Genomic DNA, 25,188 nt, shown 5'->3' with positions numbered 1-25,188 from the left:
TTTTAAATGGAATTACTGAAATCAATCTACTTTTTCATGATATTCTAATTTTATGACCAGCACCTGTAAGTGCTTTGTGACATTTAAAAAGGAGAGACAAAATCCAACAGTTCATGTGGGATCAAATTCCTACAGAGTCCAAATTGTTTTACGATGGGTTTTGAATAAATCAGCAAAGCAATCTGCAGTTCCACTACAGCCAAAGGAACCTAGAAGAAGTTTGAAGGCATTTTAACACAGTTACACAGCACAAATATTTACACGGAGTGACTTAATACTTCAGATGTTACCATGATAGGATTAAAAATGTAGCCACCACATATAATTTATTATTGCAGTTTTATTAGCAAGACATCTGCCAGTGAAGCTACAATACTTCACTGTAAAAGGATATTTAAAGAACTTTAAAAACAACCCTTAGTCTGCATTCAAAATGTCCTCCTACTCACTATATCATTGTCACTGTAGAGTAGACCAAATAAGGCACAAGGATAGCCCAGTGTTGTGCATTTCAAACACTACTTGAATGCAGTGGTACTTTATAAATATGGGCCAAGTATTTACAGTACAGTGTCACAAAAATAAATGCTGGCAGGATACACTGGAGCACATGCCTGAATCTGAGGTGGTGCATGGCAATATTTAACCTATTTAACATAAGTTATATTTTACAACTTTCAACATACTAAAATGATGAACTAATCATTTTTACATTGTATGTTACAGCATTTTTTTTAGCATGATTAATATTTAGACTTAATCATTTGAAATTTAGTTTATGTACACATTTTCCTAATAATCTCTAAAGTCCCACAGGTAGAGGAGGAGACGAGCCATCTAACATTTAAGAGGCCTTTGTCAACAAGTTTGAAAATCACAATTATGAGATGTTAGCATTCTAAGGCTCTGTTGGCTCAAGACACAATGCATTTCAATATCTCAGTCATAGTGAATTTGATTCAATTTGTTTTTGTTTTGAAAACCACCTTTCACGCGTCTCAATGAACAGATTTCTATATAACTTGATTTCATAAATATAAAGAGTGATCAGTCAAGTTGTGCTTTTTTTGATTTACTATTTAGTTGGTTTGGTTATTCTTGAGACCACAAGAGAAACTGATTTAAGTACGTGTTCATTTATTATTGTTCATGCCTTTTTTAGGGTGTGCCTGCAGCAAGATGGATATTTTCATGGACAGGAGTTTTGCCTTGACTGCAAACAGCAGCCACGAAACAGGAGGACCTGAAGGCAGCAAAGGCCAAGGACTCAATCACAGTGACCCATTGGACATGTTTGTGGGCATGGAGCTTCTTCAGCGATTCAAACCTCTCTTTCTGCCGCTCTACTGCCTCGTAGTGGTCGTCGCCGGTGTTGGGAACACATTCTTGTTGGCTTGCATTTTGGCCGACAAGAAACTCCACAACGTCACCAACTTTTTCATCGGTAACTTGGCAGCAGGCGACCTGCTAATGTGTTTGAGTTGTGTTCCGCTGACGGTGTCTTACGCCTTCGATAGCCATGGCTGGGCTTTTGGAAGACCACTCTGCCACTTGGTCCCCTTGCTGCAGTGTGCCACAGTGTTTGCCTCAGTGCTTTCACTCACTGCTATTGCAGTTGACCGCTACATTGTTGTAGGTAAGTAACCTAACATGATGTCAACTGAAGAATTCAGCATTATACATGGCAAAAAGGGTGTTTTACCAAATTCATAAATTATATCAATAATGGAGAAAATGGCTGCACAATATATTGAAAATTTATTATCACTGCAATCTGTGCAATTTCACTATGGTAAAGGACTGCAATAAACTGCATTTGTAGTCCAGGTGCCATGTATTCACACTCTGCGTGCCACTGATACATTTGGTCAGTCTGTTGGACTCTCGGTGCTCTTAAAGCTTGCATGTAATTTTTAAATTAGTGACCGAGACGCTGAAACACACAGCAGAGATCATAATGATCATAGATACAAAAATGTGTTGACAAAATATGGGTTTAACACAACTAATGTCTTTCCCACAATCTTCAATATTATTCCAATCACTCGTTTTCTAACTTTGTGCAGCCTTAATGGAGAGTATAATTTACAACAATCATTCATAAGCTGAGGCAGAGTCACTACTGTGGGTTGTAAAACACTAAAGGTGGCCTTGAGAACATTTTCAGAAATTAAAATGAATTAAAAGAAATTGTCGAATGTACAATTTCAAAAGATAAAAATAATGAAATCGAATAAAATAAAATGGTTGTTTAGGCTATTTGTGTGCTCTTTTTTTTATTTGGCTTATAAACATTGCTTGGATGAAATTGGCAAAAAATAACCTGATGAATCTAGCAGATCTTTTTTTCATTAACAAATAAACTTTTGCATGTTATTACATTTCTATTCATTGTGCATTTAGATTATACTATATGTTTTTACTTACTATATATAACTTGAGTATTTGTTTCCTTGTCCCAGCCCACCCAGTACGACAAAGGATTTCTGTGTGGGGTTGTGGGGCGGTGACTCTGGGTGTCTGGCTTTTATCTTTGGCCCTGGCAGCGCCACCTTCTCTCTACACGCGTTACCTGGATCTGCGTCCCAGCGGCATCGACCTGGTAGTGTGTGAGGAATTTTGGCCTGACAGTGGCAATCTACGGCTGTTATACTCCTGCTTCATTCTGATAACCTCCTACATGATCCCACTGCTGTCTGTCAGCGTGTCCTACTGTGCCATCACCGTTAGCCTGAAACGCTACTCAATACCTGGGGAGCCTTCCAGCAGTCAACAGCGTTGGAGCCAAAGAAGGAAGAAGACCTTCTCTCTGCTGGTGGCCTCAGTGCTGGCCTTCGCTCTGTGCTGGCTGCCACTCCAGGTGATTGTAAAGCAATCAAAACTAAAATCAAACTATGAGCTAGTCTAAACTGGACAGATAGATTTCAAAATCAAGTTTAAACTTTAGATCTTTCCTTATCGACCAGCAAATCATAAACTCGACAGCTTTGAAGTGACATGAAATGAAACATTAACTGCAGGCCATTAGATTTCATGCATCATTTGCCATGGAGGATCATTGTCAAGTAAATGTGTCTGTAAAATCTACACTATTTACTCGATGAGTCATGACGAAGGCAAAAAGATTAGTGTTTTATCATCATATTGACAGAGAAGGGGATAAAGTTAACACTATGATTGTGATTACAGAGGTTTAGTTTTTTTTTCTTTGCTTTCACAGCTTCCATGCAAACCACAGATCATAGTAGAGACTCATTTCACAACTCTGCAAAGTCTTGTAGGGATGTATTTTTTTACCTTAAAATCTATTACACTTCTTTGCATTACAGACATGTAATGTCCTGTTATATATATATATATATATATATATATATATATATATATATATATATAAATTTGTTTGATAGTTATCAATAATGTAGAGACAAAACTTAATATTTTAAGCTTTTTTTTAACTTGGTATTTTCAGTGCAGTTACAGTTGTTCTCATGTTGTTCTGCAGGTGCTGAACCTGTTGTTGGACCTGGACCCAGACTTCCTCATAATAGGGAAACGCTACATAAATGTTCTGCAAGTTTGCTGCCATTTAGTGGCCATGAGCTCTGCCTGTTACAACCCCTTCATCTATGCTTCACTGCACAGCAAGGTGCGTATGCATCTGAAAGGCTACCTCTGCCCCTGCCGCAACCGTCAGAGGGAAATGGAGGAGAGACCAACATCCAGGAGCTGAACTTTTGATATCTCTGTCACAACTCCTTACATGCAGAGCTCATCCTGTGCCCACAAAATCTATTGCAACACTTATGTAATGTGACGAAAAGAAGAAAAAAAAAAGAAAATCTGAACAGCTGCTCAGTGTTCCTTTAAAGCATTTGTCTTCATGCTTCTCCAGCGTTTCGTGACTTCAACACATTCTGTCTTCTCTTGTTACTCACCAGAGCCATCATTAAATAAGGCTTCTTATGACAAACAGGCAAAGAAGCAAATTTATACCAGATGGGATGATGATGAAGAGGACCAAGCTCTCTATTTGGATCTTTGTGTTGTTCCTGCACAGTAAGCTGCTTTCGTAGACATTTAGCAGATCCTGGAGCTTTAGAAAGCCCAGCAGTGGCTCAAACAAGCCCTGAGGCTGAGCTGTTGTGCAGGAGACACATGCTGGAGGCTGAGACCAGGGGTGGTTACATTGGTTAAAAGAACTGATTATACTTGCAGTAAACACTTCAGAGAGGTGGATGAATAATGAATTCCTCTCACCAGATATGGATTACAGGCCAAGATTGTTGTGATTGCTTTATGTTGCACATCATAAATCTCTTTTTACAGCCTTATATTCTGTGTCTCCATTACATTACATATCTCCTGTATTGTATCAGATATGTTTAAATGCACATTAACTGGCTGTGTTCTTCTATTTTATTGTGGTGTATTTTTTTATCCTTTGGTTCACATTTGTATCTGTACAAAACAAACAAAAAAAAGTTTCTGTTTTTGTATATATACAAAATATGTTCTCAGCTTGAAAAGAAATGAGTCAAAAACATCAGTATGTGCAACAGTGAGGAATGAAATGTGATGCTTATGATCCCTTGCAATGAAACTATTTAAAATAAAATCAACACCGGATTCATAAATATGCTACCTGACAGACAGTTAATGCTTCAGATCTGTCTCAAAAAATAAGACTGACTTTATACACAACTTAATATTCAAAGCATGACCAATGCAGTCACTCAAAAGCATCTCAGCGGTGACAAGACTCTCACTGAGCTCACATTAAGTATGAATAATGGTTTTAAAGATTGAGTATCAAGTCATTTTTAGACCACAAAATGAGATGATATGATGAAAATTATTCAAAACCTGAATTCATTTTGTTTTTATCACACTGCTTATAATAAAAAAAAGGATTTCTTTTTACTGTTAACTTTTTGGTTTCGACAGAAGAACAGAAAGTTAGATTTTCTGACAACAAACCTAATAGGCCCAATAAAAAAAAATACCACAATGTAATTTGTTTGGTTGAGTTAATGTTGTAAAAGCAGAAATACCCTGCATAGTTTTACTGCATTTGCAGGTCCCTGGCCAATGGTGCTGATGCCAGCTTCCACATTTTCACAATCAAATTACTCTGCTTCTTGTTGCCTGGCAGCTGGGTTGTCATGTTTTTATTCCTCTTTTGGTAATTTCTCAGACAGGATTCAGCTTGTCATGTTGTTTTTGGTTCTGATGCTCTTTAGGAAAGATATTTTTGATTCATAGAAGAAAGGCGTGTTTTTAATTAGTTATAGCTGTCAAAAATAATCCTGGTTCTCATGCTTAATGCATTGCAAACTCATGCTAAAGAGGCTTTGTTAAACATTGTTGGGCAGAGTTTGACAAACGGCACACAGGTATAATAAAATTTAACCAAAGCCCATTGAAAGAAGAGCAACTGGGAACATCTCTCATTTGTTTAGTTTTCATAATTAATTCTTTTCCTGTTTATCTAAAGCTACTTTTTTGCTAGAACTGCACAATGATGTCTCCCAGCAAGGAGGATTCAGGTTCAAATCTTGGCTTGGGAAATGTTGGTGGAAAAAAGTAAGTTTTTTTTTTTTTGTAAAACTCAATCTATGTGGGCTCAACATATGGAGCTTGTGAGAAATGATAATAGAGCAGACTATTTCATGCACAAACAAGGGGATTTGTTAAACAATAATGGAGGGGTTTTTTTCGCCCTATTCTGATCCTTTCACCTCTAAAATGTGGTCATATGCTGAAACATTAATAACTCAGAGAACATTGTAAACCGTGGCAACATGGGACAATATTTAGCCAATAAAAATGTTCTTTCTCTGTGTTTTGGCAAGTCGTTAATGTCGACATTAAGCAAACAAAGTGTTACAGCAACAGGATCAAGATAAATCTTGGGAGACGTAGACACAAAACCCATTGAAAATGACACTGCTGTGGTGGTTTATAGCACGTGCACAATACATAAAGCACTGATGACGTACAAATAAAGCTGCAGCATCAAAGGTTCTCCAAAAATATTAACTTTGTAAAGCAATTATGAAGATCTCAGTTTTTCTCATCAAAAATGTTTGCATGTGGATGAGAGACGCAAATGCAGCAGGAAAAGTTCATTTTGCAAAATATCCGTGCTTGTGGGGAATTGGTCTTATTGCCTCAATTTTAACAAGACTTATCTGCATGGGTGTGAAACTAACTTCTTCCCAAAACACAATGAAATTCAATGTGTTCAGATTTTCTTGCACTGCAGACAGGTAAATCCCTAAGTTTCCTAACGCAGCTAGGGAACAAGGTTTAGACATTTCACAACACGCTTTCTAAGAATTCACTTCATTCGGAATTTATCTGAATTAGCCAGATAAAGGTGAACTTAGGGGCTTGGAATGTCAGGAAAGATAAATGGATAGATAGAGTTGTGGAGAAACATGTCATGACAAGTCCCATTACTAGAACCCAACATAAAAGGAAAAAATAAGACTGCTATGAATCATGCATGCTGACATAAGTTCTGCTTTTTATTTTTCACATTTGAAGCTTTCCTGTAAGCCGATTTGTTTCAAGCATTGGTGCATGACATCTAAACATGATTCTTCTGATCTGTTGAAGGAGGGTTCTGTGAGAACGTTATGTACAACTCAAATCTTGCTTGCTGTAGATAGCTCTTTGAACCACCTAAGTTTGTAGAAATAGTTTAATTCTGACTACATTGATGATTTCATTTATTTAAATATTTCATACCTGTTTATGCAAGGTATATTTTTAAAATCTTTTTTTAAAATATCACTTGAATTCTGTGGTTATTTGCAAACGTTACAGATTTTCTCAGTCGCTTTGGTACATTTCTTGAATCATCCTAGACATTTGCAAAACAGTAAGTGCATTTTTCAAAACAATTCATACAAATAGCAAAACACCATGGATTACCTGCAAAAGCCAGTCTCTTGCTCAAACTTCTTAGTTCATCTCTCAAAAGCAAACATGTCAGAACATGTCAGTGGCATCAGAATGACAAGTCCTTGTGTCATTGTGTATGGATAAGACAAGTCAAGACAAGTCAAAATAGCAGTGTAGATTTTTACTGTTTGTTCTGTAATTTGTTGACAGACCATGTCATTGCAATACAGAAAGGAAAAGACAGCAGTGCAGAGCACAAAGGGAAAAAAAGTAGAAATGTAAACACAGGACAATCTCCTTAAGGAAAACTGTACATGCAGTGCTGTAGAAATTGCATTGCAGTCTTCCTACACCTCCTGACATTCCTGTCTGTTGGGACACAAACTCTCATCCACACCGTAATGAATATCTTCTCTTGCGATGCAGCATGGGAACAATCTTTTATAGTGTCTTATCCAGCCTCTGCTGGTTGCTGCTGTGATGTCATCACATGCTGCATCCATGGCAGCCAGAAGGGTTATCTGTGTATATGGCTGGTGATCATACTTTCCATCTCCATGTATAGAAAAATTACTCAATGAGGTTAAGGAATAGGGAGCAGGGTGAGAGCAACTCCATCAGCATCCTAATAACGTCCAGGTTTGCCTAACAAAAACCTGGCTTAACAACAACGTGCCGGTCTCAGCTTCCCAGATCAACAGCCATCAGCTATTCCTAGTGGACCATGACCACTGGTCAGGAAAAACTCTGTATGTACGCGAGACTGCAGATAAAGCACCTGGACGCATTTTACGTGGTTGCAGGGGACTTTAATCACGTAAAACTGACGGACACTCTGCCCAGTTTTTACCAGCATGTCACCTTTCCCGCATGGGGAAACAACACTCCAGACCAGGGGGGGGTCAACCCTGGTCCTGGAGGGCCACCAAGCTGCATGTTTTACTTGTTTCTCTGCTCCAACACACCTGATTTGAATCAATGGGTGATTAACAGGCTTCTGCAGAACATGAAGAGGTAATTAAACCACGGAATCAGGTGTGTTGGAGCAGGGAAACAAGTAAAACATACAGGATAGTGGCCCTCGAGGATCAGGATTGGAGACCACTGCTCTAAACTGTGTGTACACTAACATTCACGGTGTGTACAGAGCTCTTCCTCACCCCCATCTTGGTCTCTTCGACCATATCTCCATCCTGCTGGTGCCAGTATATCATCCGCTGATGAAATGGATTAGCCCAACAAAAAAAACAGTCTCTGTGCTCCAGGTCTGTTTCTAGTGCACAGATTTGCAGGTCTTCACAGAGGCGGCCACATATCAGGGAGAGGTGGAACTGGAGGAATACACCTCCTCTGTTCTTGGCTTCATCTCCAAGTGTGCTGATGATGTCTCCACCACCAGGACCGTTACCTGTTATCCAAACCAGAAACCCTGGCTGAATGCTGAGGTGAGAGCTCTGCTGAAAGCTAGAGACACTGTGTTCAGGACAGGTGAGGCATCAGCACTCAGGGAAGCGAGGAAAGATCTGACTGCAGGCGTTTCATGGGCCAAAGCCACATACACCCAGAAAATTCAGGGTCACTTTACCACCAACAACCCCCGGCGCATGTGGAAGGGCATCAAGTGCACCACAGACTACAACATCAGGGATGCACAATGCCCAAAGGATTCCTCATTGCCAGATGAACTCAATAGGTTCTATGCCAACTTTGAGGTAGTTTTGAGAAATTCAATTCTGATCTGAAAAATGTACCAAAGCGACTGAGAAAAACTGCAGTGGCAGCAGCTAGCTGTAACACTTCTGATGCAGCCCAGGGTACTTTTTGCAGGAATATCATAACATTTCTGCCAGAATAACACTAATGCAAAATTGATTTTAGTGTAAATATTTATGAAGAAGTGTTTGTATGAATTGTCAAAAAGCTTTAAGATTATAGTTGTTTTAAGACAGTTTAATCTTGGCTTCTTTTGACTAATTGTTATCATTTGAGTCTAGTCAGAATTAAACTTTGTTTTTCCAAACTGAGTTCTTTCAAAGAGCTATTTACAAAAGGTAAGAAAATAAATCTTTATAACCTTTCTACAGAACCCCACTTCAAAATAACTGAACTGTTTCTTTTATCATACTGCAGTCAGGTATGAAATGATAATTGTAAAACTATTTGAATAATGGTTGAAGAAGCCCCAAAGACAATATAAAGCAAACATATTAATTCACACTTGAAACCTGCACACCCTGGTATAGGTATTTCATATAATATTAATTTTACCAAGCAAATACGCAGCAAGAGGTACTGAATATTATCTGTTATAGTTCATTAAAACTTTACAAACTCTAACTCAGTTCATCAGGCTTTTGGGTGAGATGTGATTAGATTTTTAAAATATTCTAATGCAATATGCAATAAAAAATGATTATGTTCAGACTGCAATTCCATCTCAGCTTTATGTAGTTTGATATAATTCAGATAGGTCGTGCTTTGATGTTGGACAACTTCTTACTGTTGAAAAATGAACAGGCCACCAAAAAACTGTTGTTTTCTTTTTCATTATGTGGTGCAATCTGGTCAAAACAATGAATCCTGACAGTTTAATAAGTAAACTGCAGCAACTTTGTTTGACCCCCCTCTTTAAAACTGCAAAGTGGGCAAAAAACAAACAACTTATCCTGCATTTTCTGAGCCAAATTAATTACACTTGGTGTAGAATTGCTGTATTATCCCTCTGCTTCTCCCAGTCAACAATGACAAGCAGATAATGCCTCAACACTATACCGCATTCAGAATGTATTAAAACCACCACTGAACATCCTCCTGTTGTTTGGATAAGTTCTGCATCACTTCATTCGCCTCATATTACCATATTACAGTATTACAATGCAAACCTGTTAACGAACACGCAAACGTGCACAAAGCTTAAAGTTATTTTATGGTAACAAAATATGCTCCTTGTGGTAAAGATTTGGTTTTTCATGAACCCTGAGGCTTTTATAGTGATCAGACTGAAATAACTGGATTAAATAGATTTAATTTAAAAAATCCATTGGTTATAGTTTTGCCATTGCTTTGTCAGATATAGAAAATGAGAATGTCCACATTAATGACATATCAAAATACAAATAAACAATAAGCTTGGCTTGGTTGAAGAACCTCCAAAAACAAATGTAGCTTTTTTTTAATCACTATTTATGGTTTCCTCTCAGTAATTAACCATTTTAGTAAGTAAGTAAGTAAAAATTTATTTGTATAGCACATTTCAGGCATTCAAAGTGCTTTACATCATAAAAACATCAATAAAATCATTACAATAATCAAAAACATCATTACAATTATCCATCATTTTAGTACACAATCAAAGTTTAATAGCAACAGGATCAGACTGAAGCAAAAGGTGCACAAAAAAACAATAAAAACAACATCGTTGTTGCCATTCCAAGGGTACAAAATGATAGAGGGCATGAATAAAAACAAGCTGCTATGCCATGATTTTTGAACACTTCCATATTTCCTGCCTAGACGGTTACATCGTAGATGTTTTAAAAAATCTCCACTTTGGAAAGTGTTTGTGTGCGGATAGGAGCTGCAAACGCAGCTGAAAATATCTGTTTTTAAAAATATCCTGAGAAGTGTTGATGGGTACAGAATCCCCAGGTGGTCTTGGGACAAACAAAACTTCAGGTAAGTAAGTAAGTAAAGAAATGTTATTTATTTTGCACTTTTCAAGATAAAAATGACAAAGTGCTTCATATTAAAACAAGGTAACTTAAGACACAAAGTAAAATAAAATCAAAAATATTAAAAGCCAATATAAAAAAGAAAAACCCTAAAAAACAAATGCTAAATACCAGTCTAAAAGGATGAGTTTTCAGCTGTTAGTTAGTTTTTAGCCACATCTTTACCAATAAAGACAAATTAAAAGCAGATGAAACACTACCAGCAGAAGAATGATTTGAAACCTTAACAATCTGTTCCCTCAGTTTATTAAACCATGTGAAGAGGTGCAGAAATTAGTAGAAAACACTACTGTCAAATCTTATTAAAAAGAAATTAGACACTGAAGAGAACAAATAGTTAGGAATTGTCAGTAAAGTTGCACAAAGATAAAGTTTTTTTTTAATTATACAAACTGGCATGTTTCAATTTAACAGTTGAAATGACAATAAAATGAGATAAAAATATCTGATTCTTAAATGTCTGATGTGATTTAGGAGAAACAGACAATTTTAATAATGTCATTAAACATTACTGCCTGATTTTGCTATTTGTAATTAGTCTCTAAACCTTGGTTTCACTTCTGGTGTTGCATTTCCAGATGTGTCTCGGTTCACACAAAAAACAAACCAGGGACGTAGATATTACTGTAAAAAGAAAACTGAGTGAGCAGATTCTAATGACTGCAGATTTTATTCCTACCCATGACCCCTTAGGGTGCTCAACAGACAGGGCCTAAGGCAACAATCACAAGTTTACAGGCAGTTGTCAGTAAACTGACGACACCCACTGCAAATGTTTCTGTGCAAATACCTCACAACCCACTTGTATTTAAAAACTAACTTTTTATTATTTAAATTAATGATAGGCAACACTTTTATGGGTTAAAAGTGAAAATTAGACGAAGTTTAAATTTCATAAATTGGAGAATCAAACAAAAAATTAAAAACTTTCCTTTAGCAATGTAAATGATAAACAATAATTCATTTGCTGTGTTACTGCATTGCTCTGTATGTCCTTGTGTTGATTTAAAACTCCACCCTATATCATGACTGAGAGAATAATTGTATCAGTTTTTGCTGCTTATGTATTTTAATGTGTTGGATTGTTGGCAGCATGCTGCGGTATATATTGTATTATCAACCACAGAGCAGAGATGCACAACCTTATTATGTATGCATCATTGGCTTTTTATGGTCAATTAAAATGACTTTCTTTTTCTGGTGTGGGTTGACTTTAGAGCAAAAGATTAAGAAATGAATGAGCTCTGCATTCGTTACAGTTGACTTTCAGCACAGAACTAGGCAGGTATTTTACTAAATTTACTAAAAATTGTTAACCTGTGCTTCAAATGAGGGAAAAATATTGTGCTGAATAATCACAAACAACAGATTTTTGCAAATTAAATCCACTGACTAATGACAGATTTTAAGTGCTTCATTTATCTTCATCTGGCCCTGCTGGCATCACTTTTTCTACAACCTGTCAAGAAGATTAGATGCAAAAAGCACAGCAGTCATAAATGCAACAGACATAAGACAATCCACCAGCTTTGCTTTACTTTTATCAAGCTTTCACTATACTTTGCCAAACACTACTTTTTCTTCCTTAGAAGTAAAATAGTAACAGTTAAATGAACAAATAAAATACAGCTCTTATAAATAAAAAAAAATGATCTTGCTGAACAACAACATGAGGTTACGTTGTGACATAATTTAGTTGGCAAAACACTTAAGTCACAAAGGAAGAAAACTATGCCCACCTCTTGATTCACTAACATGTGGTACAAATGTGCTGCATGATTTCTTTCTCTGCCTCTCTCTCTCTTGCTCTCTCATGCTGGTATAAAGAAACTTTGGCCCAGGTTTTTATACAATGTCACTTCAGTTCATTGAGGTTATTTTTGCACAGCCCTCTCAAGATTGCAACACATTATTTTAGTCAGGTTTAGGTCTGGCCTTTGACTGAGTTTCTGCAACAGCTTAATGTTTTTTTTTTTCTCTGCAGCTATTATTTGTATTATATTTTATTGTGTCCTGGTTCATAAAACCCCATACTTCAAATAAATTTGTACTGTTTATAAGAGAGAAGCTAACCCTCTTTGGTTTGCACTGACATAAAAGCAATTAAATGAAAGACAAGATAAGAATGTGGTGTGGCACCTACTCGTATCATCTAAATCTTGCACTTTTTTTAAACCTGAAGTCAGAGTAAGGCAAAAACAAAACTGCCTTCTAAGTTTGTCACATCACAGATCTGCTTGGGATGCTGTCAGACAGATCTCGGAACAGCTTAACCACACTAATGAGGTAAACAGAGCCTGTTATCTCTGTAAAGACGGGAAGGCTGAAGAAGCTGACTCTGAGCTGAGTTTGTGATGTATAGTAACTCTTTGCAGAACTGAAAGGCTCATGAATGATTTAAAATATATGGTAATGACTTCAGACAGCCAAAAAAAAAATTTCCTAACCAAAAAAAAAAAGTTTAAGTTTTCTTATTCTCTGTCCCACTGAGCTCTGTAACTTTATTAACTTCTACTCTAGCTTTACATTTTCCTAAATTTTTACAGTTAGGGAAATGTAATAGATTTATTTTTAAACATCCTCATTTAAGTTGCAACTTTAATTTCTCAGAAGTGATTAGTTATATTAAAGTCAAGGGACTTTGGGCTTGTAAGTCACCCTTGGTTTTCATGTAGTGTTTAAGATGTTCTTAGGCTCATTACTTTGTCAGATAGGAACTGTTAAAGTTATGCATCTCTAAATTGTGTTTACAATCTGATACATTAACCATACATAATCAAAAAATAAAGAGCTTGACAAACTTTAACACTCAATCACAATTCAGTGTAAGGTTTGATACAACACAAAGAAATTCAATGTACCACAAAAAAACACAAAAGAACGATTGCTTGCAATTTATTGAGATTAATTATTAAGCTAATAAAAATGACCTTTCAGACAAGCCTTTTGTCACACTTTCATGAGACTGTAATATGAAAAACTGCCAGGCCGCAGATAGTAACTCCGTACTAAGCAGCAAAATGTCGTTTCTAAATGTTGAACAAAACATAAATAAAACTTTTTCTACATGGTTCTCAAACCTGCCTAAAAATGGCAGAGTTAAAACTTTTATTAACATTCACATGCTGACTCTTTGTTGCAATAATGTAAAGATTATAATAAAAACGACTAGTTTAGCTGTGATGAAAATGCTAGAAATAAACTCAAATTAAAAAATAAATTATCTCAAAACACTTTGTGGCAAATCAGAGTAATGAATAAAAACTGTACAATGGTCAGTTACTTTCCGTCCATGTTGTGTTAAAGCCCACCTGCCCTACTTTACTTTTTTTTTTTTCTGGTGACGCAAATTGCACTGTGTTAAAGGCCCTTTCACAAAACACCATCAAGCTAAGACTAAAACACCTTCTTCCTGCCTTGGTGTGATTTAAGAAAGGTGTTAATCAACACAACCGGTTGCAGTCAGCTAGCCACTGTTATGCTTCTGAGCTGCTATGGGAGGTAATGACAACAGTTGATATGTGTAAAAGTAAGTTGGCATTGCAGTTTGATGGTGCTGACAGCAATGACAGACTGGCTGTGCAACCAACCACCTGCAGGATTCAGAATGGTTTGGTGTTATGATGTTGCAGTTTAGAGAAGCCAAAGTCTAGACACCAAGACAGATGAACTAAACAAAAACAGAAATGTTTAAGAAATTGAAAGCTGACGTGGCAGCAAACATAGCATGCAAAAACCCAGGAAGCAAATACAGAGGAGATGAAGCACAGAGCGCAGGAAGCATCTGAAAACTACGTGAGAAAAAGAAGGAATATATATGGGGGTGGCACAGCAGTGCAGTGGTTTGAACTGTCACCTCCCAGCAAGAAGGTTGTAGGTTCACTTCCTGACCTGAGGCACTTTTCGGTGGAGTTTACATGTTCTCCCTGTGCTCACATGGGTTTATTCCAGGTACTCCAGTTTCCGCACACAGACCAAAAAACATCCATATTAGGTTAACTAGTAACTGTTAATCCTTCTGCAGCGGCTCTCCTAGTTTCTCCACGGGAAACTCTGGGCTCCTCGTCATCATCTTCAGCTCGTGTAGACATCTTTGCAGAAGTACTAATTTATTCATATGGTACATAAGAGACAGGAGAAATAACTTTAGCTTAACTGGTAGCCACACACTGCCCTGCTCTGGCCGGAACACACAGAGAACTTTATTTACATTCTGGTCAAGAACATAACCTTCCGCTTCACAAAACAGTGCTAACCAAAATACACCAGTGGTAAACATCGTACTCAACAGTAACTCTAAAATTGTCCCTAGGTGTGAGTGAGAGCGAGAATGGTTGTTTGTCTCGTTTGTCTCTATGTGATGGACTTGTCCAGGGTGTCCCCTGTCTCTCGCACACTGATGGCTGGAGATAGGCACCAGCTCCCCATGACCTGGACAGGAGAAGTGGGTAAACTCTGTATTTTTGTGTTTTCATGTTGTAAAGCACTTTGAATCGCCTTGTTGCTAAAAAGTGCTCTAAAAATAAATTTGACTTGACTTGACTTAAACAAAATGAATGGAAGGATGTTGGGAGGTGCGAATACTGAGTTGCTGCAGCTAGACTGATAAGCAAATGAGGGGCAGGTAGGTAAATAAGCTGTGATCCAGGAATCACTGAGGGAAACATTGGTGGAGTACTGGGAAACACATAACAACAAATAATGAACAAATTACAAAATAAAACAGAAAACACTGAATATAAACAATGAATAATGCAAACAGACACTATAAAACACTGCTGAAAAATCCCACAACTGTAACAAATGTAAAATGTCTGACACATTGTAGTTGTAGTGCTCCACATTCGTGTTAATCCATGCCTCCTATGGTTCAGCAATGCTGGATTTATTCGTGTAAGCTCACATATTCACAGAAAAGGGTAAGCTTGATTGGGGGATTTTTTAAGGGCCAGAAGCAGTTTAAAGTGGGGTTTGTATGTCGCTACGAGTGCTACCACTGCAACAGACATCGCTAATGAGGAAAAATTACCACTACACAGCAGAAATGGCACCAGAGAAACTAATCATCCATAAGTATATTCTTCATGTAGAAACAATACTACACATTTTCAACATAGCTGCTTTTCTTTTGAGCTGATTCTTGTACAAAATCTAATAATGTAAGAAAATATTATTAGCCCAAAAACATAAAATCTTATGCATTTCAGTTTTATGCAAAAATTTCAAGTGTTTTACCAGTGCACTTACATTGTGCATGTCTGTGTTTGTGTATAATTTACATATAGTTTTGTCTTTACATCCCAGCTCAAGAGCAGGTTCCACAGCAGACTTTAAAAAAACTCTTGATGTTTGCATGTCTCTTTGTGAACAAAGCTTAATGTATTGATTTTCTGTCTACAAAGGATCAATAACACCAGAGCAATTTAGAACTCCTTGTTCTGTCTCCATTAATATTGTTGCTCTGTTTGAGCTGACGTTCCTTGCAAAATTTAGAAACACTTTGACTTGTCTTAGATTCATTCATGCTTTTTTCTGAAATCACAATGTCAGCCAGTAAACAATGACAATAGTTTATGTCTTTACGGCACAAAATTCTGCTAGATACTCAAAGTTATGGGCAGTAATTAAAACCTGCAGTGCAGAAAAACACAAAATCGAAAACCCATAAAGATTGCTAAGCTTGATTTGTTTGAAGAGATTTTTTTAGTTTTGTGTCTTGTAAATACCCCCATCAAACAACTTCAAAAGTTTGGTTCTTGTAAAAAAAAAAAAAAAAAAAAAAAAAAGAAAATTAAAACTTGCTACACAATAAATCAAGAAGCAGCAGCAGAGCAGTAATTAGGTTTTTTGTAGAGATTAATGTGTGCATTATAGCAGAAAAAATAAACATAAGCATCCACTGAGTGCTACATTGTGTGCCCTATACAATATTAGACTGCCCACTAAAACAAATATGCAAGAATAGCTTGTTTGTTCCATCCATTTAGACCAATCCTGTATTATGCAGTGAGGTTATGAGTCATAACAGCTAATCAATAATATCATATTGATTTGCCAAGAAGTCCATCTGCAGCCTGAGGTGGCTCATTAAAAGCTAAGCTGGGAGAAAATGGACCTGTAATATCTTCAGCTTTATGCCACAAGATGTGGTATTAAATACAACTTTCATTTCTTCAAACTTGACAAATCACATTTTCAAGTTGTGCTTTATTACTTTGCCACAAGCTTAGACTGTTTTTAGGGGATTTTGTTTAAAATACTGGAAAGAGGGAAAACATATTTTTGTAGTCTTAATGAGTTTTTGCTTTTTTTCCCATTTGCCTCTGTTTTTCTAAGCTTGGACAAAATGCAAATCCATAGTAAAATGCTGTCATTTTCTAATTTTATACACCCTTTAACACAAACTGATGTTTTCACAGAAACATGCAGTGCTATAGGTAAGCTTTGTTTGACTAAAACCTTGTCCTTTCCAAACAAAAATGCAGTTGGTACAGAAATCATGTTACTATAGCATTCAGATCAATGCATAGCATGTAACAATGTTATCACATTAGATTTAAAACTTGCAATTACAGAACAAATGTCATATGAAAGACCCAGACAAAGATCATGCAACATTTTTTAGCATTACCCATCAGTCATCCTTCATTTATATCAATCAATCATAACGATAAATCTGACAAAAACAGAAAAGTTCTAACTTTACCAGCAAAAGAGTTTTTAGAAGTCACAGCATGGACAAAAACAAACATCTAGGGAAGTGATCATCATCTGGCAGCTTCATGCCATATGCAGCCAAGGAGCTCATTTTATTTGGCCTATGAAGTATTAAATTACTTATCAATCATGCACAGTCCAATGCAGAAACAAGTTTTAGCCCAGCTCATTAAGTTCAGTGCCAAGCCAATCACAGTGCTCGCTCACAGTATGTGATCAGCCCCGACTCCATACTGAAACACTGAGGATTTGCAGCTGAGAGCTTAAATGTTGATGTGACTGCTTAAACAGCTCAGCAGAATGAGAATCTCAAAAAAGCCATATGTCCAAAATTTGAGTCCTAAATAGCTCACACTTGGCCAAATGCAGATGTCTATTCCATATCTCCAATTAGATTCAGACATCTACCAAAGTTTCTTCCTTACACCAGATTCTTTTGATCTTAGCCTGTACATCTACGAACCGTTCAGATGTCTTTTAGATGTCTTATGTGCTGCCTTATGAGCCCTGTGTAATGAAAACTGAACTCCTGAACTGGTGAGTCACTGTAAGGAAGTAAAGATGTGCTGCACCAGTAGGTACTAGACTATGTTAATAGGTTCAAATGAGTAGCCTGAAGCTAATCATATTAGCATCAATGAGCTGAGAAGTGATTAGCAGTAATTCCAGCCCCTGTTTTCTGTGAAGTTGTTTTGCACTTCGAGTCAGAGAACACTGCAGACACATTAAGTGTTAAAGTAGGTGCTCCATGTTTGTGCCTAATGTAGATAACCTAAAGTGAGGGTAAAACAAATTCTTATTTAATAAAACTCTGCATTTGGAGTTTTTCTTCAGTTATTATTGTTGTCTAACTCTGATCTCCTATTTTAGTTATTTTTTATTAAATTTATTTAACATTGTCCTATTTACCATTTACCTTTTTCTTTTTTTATTACTTTTTTTTCTGTTTGTCCTTTATGCATAAAGCTTTACAAGTAAAATGATAACAAAAATTCAAATCTAAACAAAAAGTAAAAAAATGTGTGAAGTCTTTGAAAATTAAAGGAGCATTGCAAATTCTATTCATAAAAGCAGAAATTAAAATGAAATAGACAGCCTGAAAAATTTTTAAGAAACATGACAAATCAAAATTTGAGCAAATTTAGGATTTTACGGGGACTTTAAAATGGATTAATTGTGGATTAGACTTGCCTTTCACAGATTCAATATGTATAAACTGTAAGGGTGAAGCCAAAACCAACTAAATTACTTGTAAAGCCACAAACACAGCATTGTGCAACAATGTTTAGTTCATACAAGCATGTTTTCAAATCTTTGTATTTTGTAAACTGAAAAAATGGCAAAAAGTTAAAGTCATCATTCACACACAATGTCAGCTTGTCCAGATGTCCTGATCGTCAGAAAGGAGGAAAAAGTAAAATAGTGTTGACAGTCTGATCCTTACAGGAGACTGGAGGAAGGGAGTGTTTAGGTGTCATTGTGGTCAAACAGTTTTATGTAAATTTATCAACATGAGCAGGTAACCTTTGCCCACACTGGTTTGGCCCAGCTGCTTCCTCTTGGTCCTGTCATATTACACAAACTGTAATACAGTGTGTGATCACTTTTAACACGAATGAGCAGATAATCATATAAAATAACACAACCTAGCATAGTGAAGATGTCTAACAGTGGAAGAGGAAATAAAAAGGATGCTTTTTAAGCAGGGACGTCAAAGTTGCAAAAAAAATACTAACCTTTGTGGTACTGCTGCTATTTCTGTTGTAGAGGTGAAACAGAAACAAATGAAAACCACAGATGCAACACTGATAATATATTATTGGCAGAGGAAGATTACGCTGCTGCAAAGGGTTGAGTCGCTGCATTATTTGATTGTAGCTTTTATTTTTAAGCAAATAAGACAATTTGGTGTAATTGAAATTTATTCTTTCAAAAACAATAAGCTAATATTACATAAGTGTTAATACTGTCTATAATAGGTGGTTGCATATCATAGCCTGGTGCTTACAATATACTTACTGTGTATTTTCAGGGGATTTCCCGGAAACTTACCAGGTATCTACTGGGTGCTAATAAAGGCCAGTCAATATTATTAGGTGTAGGGAAATTACACTGAAAGTACAGCATAAAAAGACATAACAAGCCAGACAACATAATAACAACCCGGCTCTCGTAAGCACCCTGTAGGCACCCAACACGCTTCCTACCAGACTTTAATAAGCTTTTTTAGCTACAAGTTTGTTTCTGTATTGAATCAGACTCCTTTAGTCTACATATCTTAAAAAGAAAGTTATATTTTTTAAAAAAAGCCTATTATCTGTTTAATGAAAATACATTTTTGTCCCAACAAACATAAATATAGGCTGAGTGCTCTATAAGCCTCTCATATACAGAATTCACAAACATGAATCAAGTAGTTGCTTGTTAATTAGGCTCACATTTAATCATGTTGCTGGAACATTTGCTGCCTGAGTGAATTATAGCTGCAACCTATGTGTCATCATCAGAACTGTGTAGTTTATAAAAACCTAATTTACAGGAGTAGCAAAATTAACTTTTCATCTTTTAATACTCAAAAATTAAACATTCTAATGCCCATTTTTAAGTTGTGAAAAGTTGTAAAAAAATGTATTTTTAAAGGGTAGGTTTTTTTCTTAAAGTAACAGAGCTGTGTATGTTTCAGGGTACATTTCTCAGGCAGAGTTGTTAAAAATACTGTATATGTAGTGCATTAAATAAGCTGTTGTTTAAGACAGCAGTTTTTTTGATGTATCATATTTGGGTCAGGCTCTCAGCATACGAATGTGACAAAACCACAAGCTGGAGGCACGTTATGTGATATTAGCTTTGCTGGTTGGGAATTGACGCATGCGAGAAAGCGCTGTATGAATACCGGAAAATAACAACTGACATAATACTCTGTTGTCTTCATGTCTTCCTGTCTTTCTTTCTTTCTTTCTTTCTTTCTTTCTTTCTTTCTTTCTTTCTTTCTTTCTTTCTTTCTTTCTTCAACTTCTTCAATTTACAGTATATTGAATATTTTGCAGCACAGATCGTTTCAAAATATCAATTCAAAAGGGATTAAAATTAGCCCTCCCTCACATTCAGATGCAGACAGGACTCCTGATTACTCTCTTCGCCCACTTGACAAATGTGCAGCACACAGCTGTGCTAGATGTGTCATTACCTGTACGTGCAAAGATATTGACTAAGTACTTGGACATATAAGCTTATCGTTTTCTCACCCATGATTAAAATGCCAGCTGCAGAAAATAAACAACCTGAAAACCAGAGCACCTGTTTGAACCGCTCTATTTTGTTTTCGCTTCGAGAGCATGTCTCACTGACATTCAAGCATACCCATGCTATAATGTCAACTGAAAGTGACATTCTTTTAAATTTATTGTACATTTAGCTACAGTATATCAGGAACACACACATATCCTGTGATTGTATCGGTTGGCAAGAAAATAGAAGAGCTCTTCAGCTCCAGTAGTGTCTAGCAACAAAATAAAAGAGGATGTTTCTTGAGGAATCCTCAGGAGCACAAAATCGCTAAACTATGATGCAGTTATCCAGCTCCATGATTCTCATTTTGTTCAGCTCCATCTTCTTAGCTGTGCACAAGGAGAGGTAGTAAAATGAAGAAACGTGCACGATTACAATTTTTATTTAATTTCTGTTTTTTACAACAAATAGACCGATATTCAGTGTAAATAATGTAAATAATCACTGAAGATAAATACTTGAGTATAAAATGCTACAGTTATGTACATAACCCTGACAATACAAATGAATTCAAACATTTTCACATATGCTTTCATATAAAACTGTTCTCCTTTGGCTTCCCTTTTTTATATGCAGGCAGAGCACATTCATCTAATGGCGTCTGCTGTCCCCTTCTCAAGCACAGGTTCAGTTTATTTCTTACTGTATTACTGACCAGCACATACAGCACTGGGTCCACAACACTGTTCAAAGTGGACAACGCCAGCGTGACTGAGAAGGACCAGTGTATGTTTTGTTCAAACTGGCAGTACAGTCCTTTAGGTGAAGGATCGTTGTACTTGAAGTAGACAAGGGAGCGTGAAAGCAAGAGAATGTGGTATGGTGCACAGCAAACTGAGAAGATTCCGATCACCCCAAACGAGAGCAGACGGACCTTCCTCTTGGCCTGGGCACTCAGACCTGGACTTTGGCCCACAGTGGCCAGCACTTTCCAGTAGCTCACGGCCAACACTATCAGGGGTAAGATGAAGCCTAAGCCCACTCTGCTCAGGTTAAACATGGCCACAGTTTTCTGCATGGGGTAAGTCTCATAACAGCGGTCTTGGTTTTTTTCATCATCATGGGCATCAAATATTAGTATGATTATGTGCATTGTTACAACTGCAATGTAAACAATGGCACATTGGACCCATGCGTAGCGCGATGTACGGTGGGTCTTGAAGCGCAGTGGGTAACACACAACCAGGCAGCGGTCCACAGAGATACAACACAGCAGGTAGATGCTGATGTACATGTTAGAGTAGTAGAAGAAGCCAGCTATGCTGCAGGAGGTAGCGCCCAGTTTCCACTCGTGGTCCTGGTGGTAATAATTTATCCAAAGAGGCATGGTGAAGATGTAAAGCAGGTCAGATATAGACAGGCAGAGTAGGAAGATTCCCAGAACATTTTTCTGCTTTACTTGTAGAAAAATAGGCCTCAGAGTCAGTACATTGAAAATTAAACCAAAGATAAAAGCCAGAATGTAAATAGCCATCAGGAAATCACTGATGGGACTCTTTCCAATTTTAACGCATGTTTGGTCTGTGGTTTCCTGAATTCCTGAGCTTGTAACATTCATGATGTTTTCAGTCTTTGGTTGTTTTCCAGCTTAAACGCTCACCTGCAACATAAAGAAAAGAACATTTGACCTTCATTATTTTTATGCAACTTTGTCTTTTTTTCTTTTTTAAAAAAACTCCTATTACTGTCATGATTTCTAGCATTTTTGGGTTTGTTCTTAGTTTTGTTTTGGGTTCTTGTTTTTCCTGCTTTCTTCAGTTTTGTTTTTTCCTTTTGAGTTTTATTTTATACTTTTGGTTTTGTTCTCATGTTCTGTCTTTCTCTGCCTTTTGGTTCTGTTCTCATGGTCTTTGTTTGTCATTATCCTCTCTCTGCCCTCAGTCTACTCCTGCTTTCTGCCTCACCCATCTCCACCTGTTGTCAATCTTCGTTACTCACCTGTGCCCACTTCACCTGATTGTCCCCAGTGTTTAAAACTTGGTCTTCCTCTCCACCTCCCTGCCGATTCATTGTTGTTTGTTAGGTGTTGGTTGTTGTTTTTTGTCCACGGTTCTTCCTTGCCTCGTCTTGCCGTATCATATAGGGATTTTTGTTATAGTTAGTTTTGCTGCCACAACAGCTTTTGTTTTCAGTTTTGTTATTTAAAAATAAACCTTTTTTTGTTTATCAATTATGAGTCTGCGGATTGGGTTTGCCACGCTCACACCACATCCTGACAATTACACCTCAAATTCAGAGCACACCTTAGATATTTTGTCTGTCTGTTTCTATTTTGTGGTTTGATGAGAAGAGATAAAAATCATTTTGTTCTACAGAAGCTTCTAAAAGTGACAAAGCATGATTCAGTGGAATGAGGAGTTACTTTTCATGGAAACTTATTCATAACAGAATTGATAAAAAAATTTTGAAGTGTTATTCTGCAGCAAGATTATGAACAAATAATTTGTTGCCTTTTCTAGATAGCTTCGAACAACCTCAGTTTGTAGAAACAGTTTAAATCTTAACTTAACAAATCGACAAGTTAAATGATTCAAGCAGCACCCAAGTAAAACAACTCCAACTGAAAATTGCAGTTTATGTGAAAGCTATTTTAGAAATTTTTTTCCTTGTTGTCAGTTGCACATTACACAATTTTTAAAGTAGAATTTTATGTTTTTTTCACAGTGAAAATATGCGTCACATTTTTGCAACAACCTCAAACACTTTCAGCAGGAAGTATTGTAAACTTTCTGCCAAAATAACTGTTTAATATGAAACTGATATCTATGTAAAAGTTTATCAACCAGTACTTCATTGAAGCACTAATAATTAATAATTTGGGGGGACTGGATTTGTGTTTGGTGTTGTTTTAAAACAGCAGCAATCCACTTTGGACTTGTTAGCTCATTATTCCAGTCAGAATTAAACTCTGTTTCTCCAAAGAGCATGTTTAAGGAACTATCTAAAAAGGGGGTAAAAACATAATTTTCAGAAGATCTGAAGTATCCTTTGAAGGAACAGTTGCCTTTCATAAAATGAACTTGACATGCCTCCTTTTCTCCAAGCCGCTCTAGTTTTTTGTTAATTTTTGTTGTTGTTGTTGTTGTTTTTGAATTGATAATGTTTCATTGCAGTTTTTACCCTGCAGGGTGTTAATCTGAGTAGCAGAGACTGATCTGGCAGCAGACTGTACAGTTCAGTGCAATAAGAATTTGTGATTCTACAGAAACAAAACAAATTCAGATTCACCTGTTGATTTAAATTTATCCCCACAGAGACAGGCTGGCAGTTTTATTCTTTGTCCAGCTTTAATTTAATGTGGACAAGACAGATGGAAGTGTTTACTTTGGCTAATAGACCTATTAATGCTGAACTGCACACAACACATGACTTTATCAGTGTTTTGTACTCGTGGTTTACACGGCAGATGCATCATCAAAACCGTTCCTCAAAAATGCTATTATTGTGATCACACCAGATTGGCAGAGACATCTAAAATATTGCAGTGATGACTCATTTTCCACTCTGAAAATGGCACAAAAACAGCCACTTAACCACTGCTGGCACAGTTGACATTCATCAGGAAACGAGAACTAACAATCACCAGGCTGCTGGTGGTATAGATGTTGTGTGATTATGAGTGTGCTTATGTATAAAATTTTCCCAGGGCACATTTTTAAAAATGTGCCCTGGGAAACTACAGTGATGGCAACATTGGAAAGTTTTGCCAGTAGATATGATCACATTGTTTTAAATCCCTTTATCAGCAGTGTAGTCATCAGTCTGGACACTATTACTAAACACATATTGGTATTTCCCCATTTCTGAGTCTATCTGTAACGGTTTGTAACGTTTGTCTTCTTACACGTCTTTCACTGTAAATACAGTTTGAGGATTTTTGTTTCCTTCACTACACTGGCCCCAGCTTAAGTTTGTTTACTCATCCAACAGAGCAAACAACAGAGTGGCGCTTAAAATTAGTTGAACGAACCTGGTTGTTTTTAAAAAGAAAATTTTCTGCTCAGAGGAGTCGGGGATGTGCACATCATTTTGTTAGGATGTCTTCCAGAAAAATGAAAATGTGTTTTATATATTTTTTTAAAACGTCAGGTTATAAAGCACTGCTTCAAAGGACTCATAATTCAACTACAGATGTTCAGAATCTTTTCTTGTGAGGCAGCTTTCTGCTGTACTATGAAACATGGTGAAAATAGTGTCCACAAACTGCAGCTTTTAAACATTAATCCCTGCAGACTGGAGAAGTTACTCAGCCATACAGTGTCAAGTTTAATGTCTTTTCCTAGAAATCTGCTCACTCATGGTCATAAACAGGGACGTGCGGTCAGGGGAGGCAGGTGAGGCAGAGCCTCACCTGTCATCATGACAAGAAAAAAAAAAAATCATAACATAAAATGATTATTAATATTTGTTCACTGATCTTTATGTATGAGTAATTTTCGAACATTTTTATGGTCCAAATCGCATTTTTATAGTCAAAATCGCTGAAATTGCATATTTCCTGTTCAAATATGAGGGTGAAACGCGAGGTGCGGCAGCAGCGAGC

The 25,188-nt window shown here is 36.8% G+C and overlaps 2 protein-coding genes across 2 annotated transcripts in view; one reads left to right on the top strand and one right to left on the bottom strand.

Annotated features, from left to right (window-relative positions):
* Positions 1-1,112: 1,112 nt before the first annotated feature.
* si:dkey-202l22.3 (7 transmembrane receptor domain-containing protein) lies at positions 1,113-6,515 on the top strand. The gene is made up of 3 exons (XM_017428985.3): positions 1,113-1,636; positions 2,463-2,860; positions 3,503-6,515. The coding sequence occupies exons 1-3, from the start codon at positions 1,150-1,152 to the stop codon at positions 3,728-3,730; spliced, it is 1,113 nt and encodes a 370-aa protein (XP_017284474.2). The 5' UTR covers positions 1,113-1,149; the 3' UTR covers positions 3,731-6,515.
* A 14,496-nt stretch (positions 6,516-21,011) lies between these two features.
* gpr184 (G protein-coupled receptor 184) overlaps positions 21,012-25,188 on the bottom strand; it is a 5,314-nt gene continuing 1,137 nt past the window's right edge. Inside the window, exon 2 of the mRNA XM_017428982.3 lies at positions 21,012-22,245. Coding sequence (XP_017284471.1) covers positions 21,178-22,203 — 1,026 coding nt within the window. The 5' untranslated portion in view covers positions 22,204-22,245 and the 3' untranslated portion in view covers positions 21,012-21,177. The remainder of the gene's footprint in view (positions 22,246-25,188) is intronic.

The sequence above is a fragment of the Kryptolebias marmoratus genome, linkage group LG2, assembly GCF_001649575.2.
Source record: "Kryptolebias marmoratus isolate JLee-2015 linkage group LG2, ASM164957v2, whole genome shotgun sequence".
Lineage (NCBI taxonomy): Eukaryota > Metazoa > Chordata > Actinopteri > Cyprinodontiformes > Rivulidae > Kryptolebias > Kryptolebias marmoratus.
Note: the sequence above shows the minus strand (reverse complement) of the source record. Positions and strands in the feature narration are given on the sequence as shown.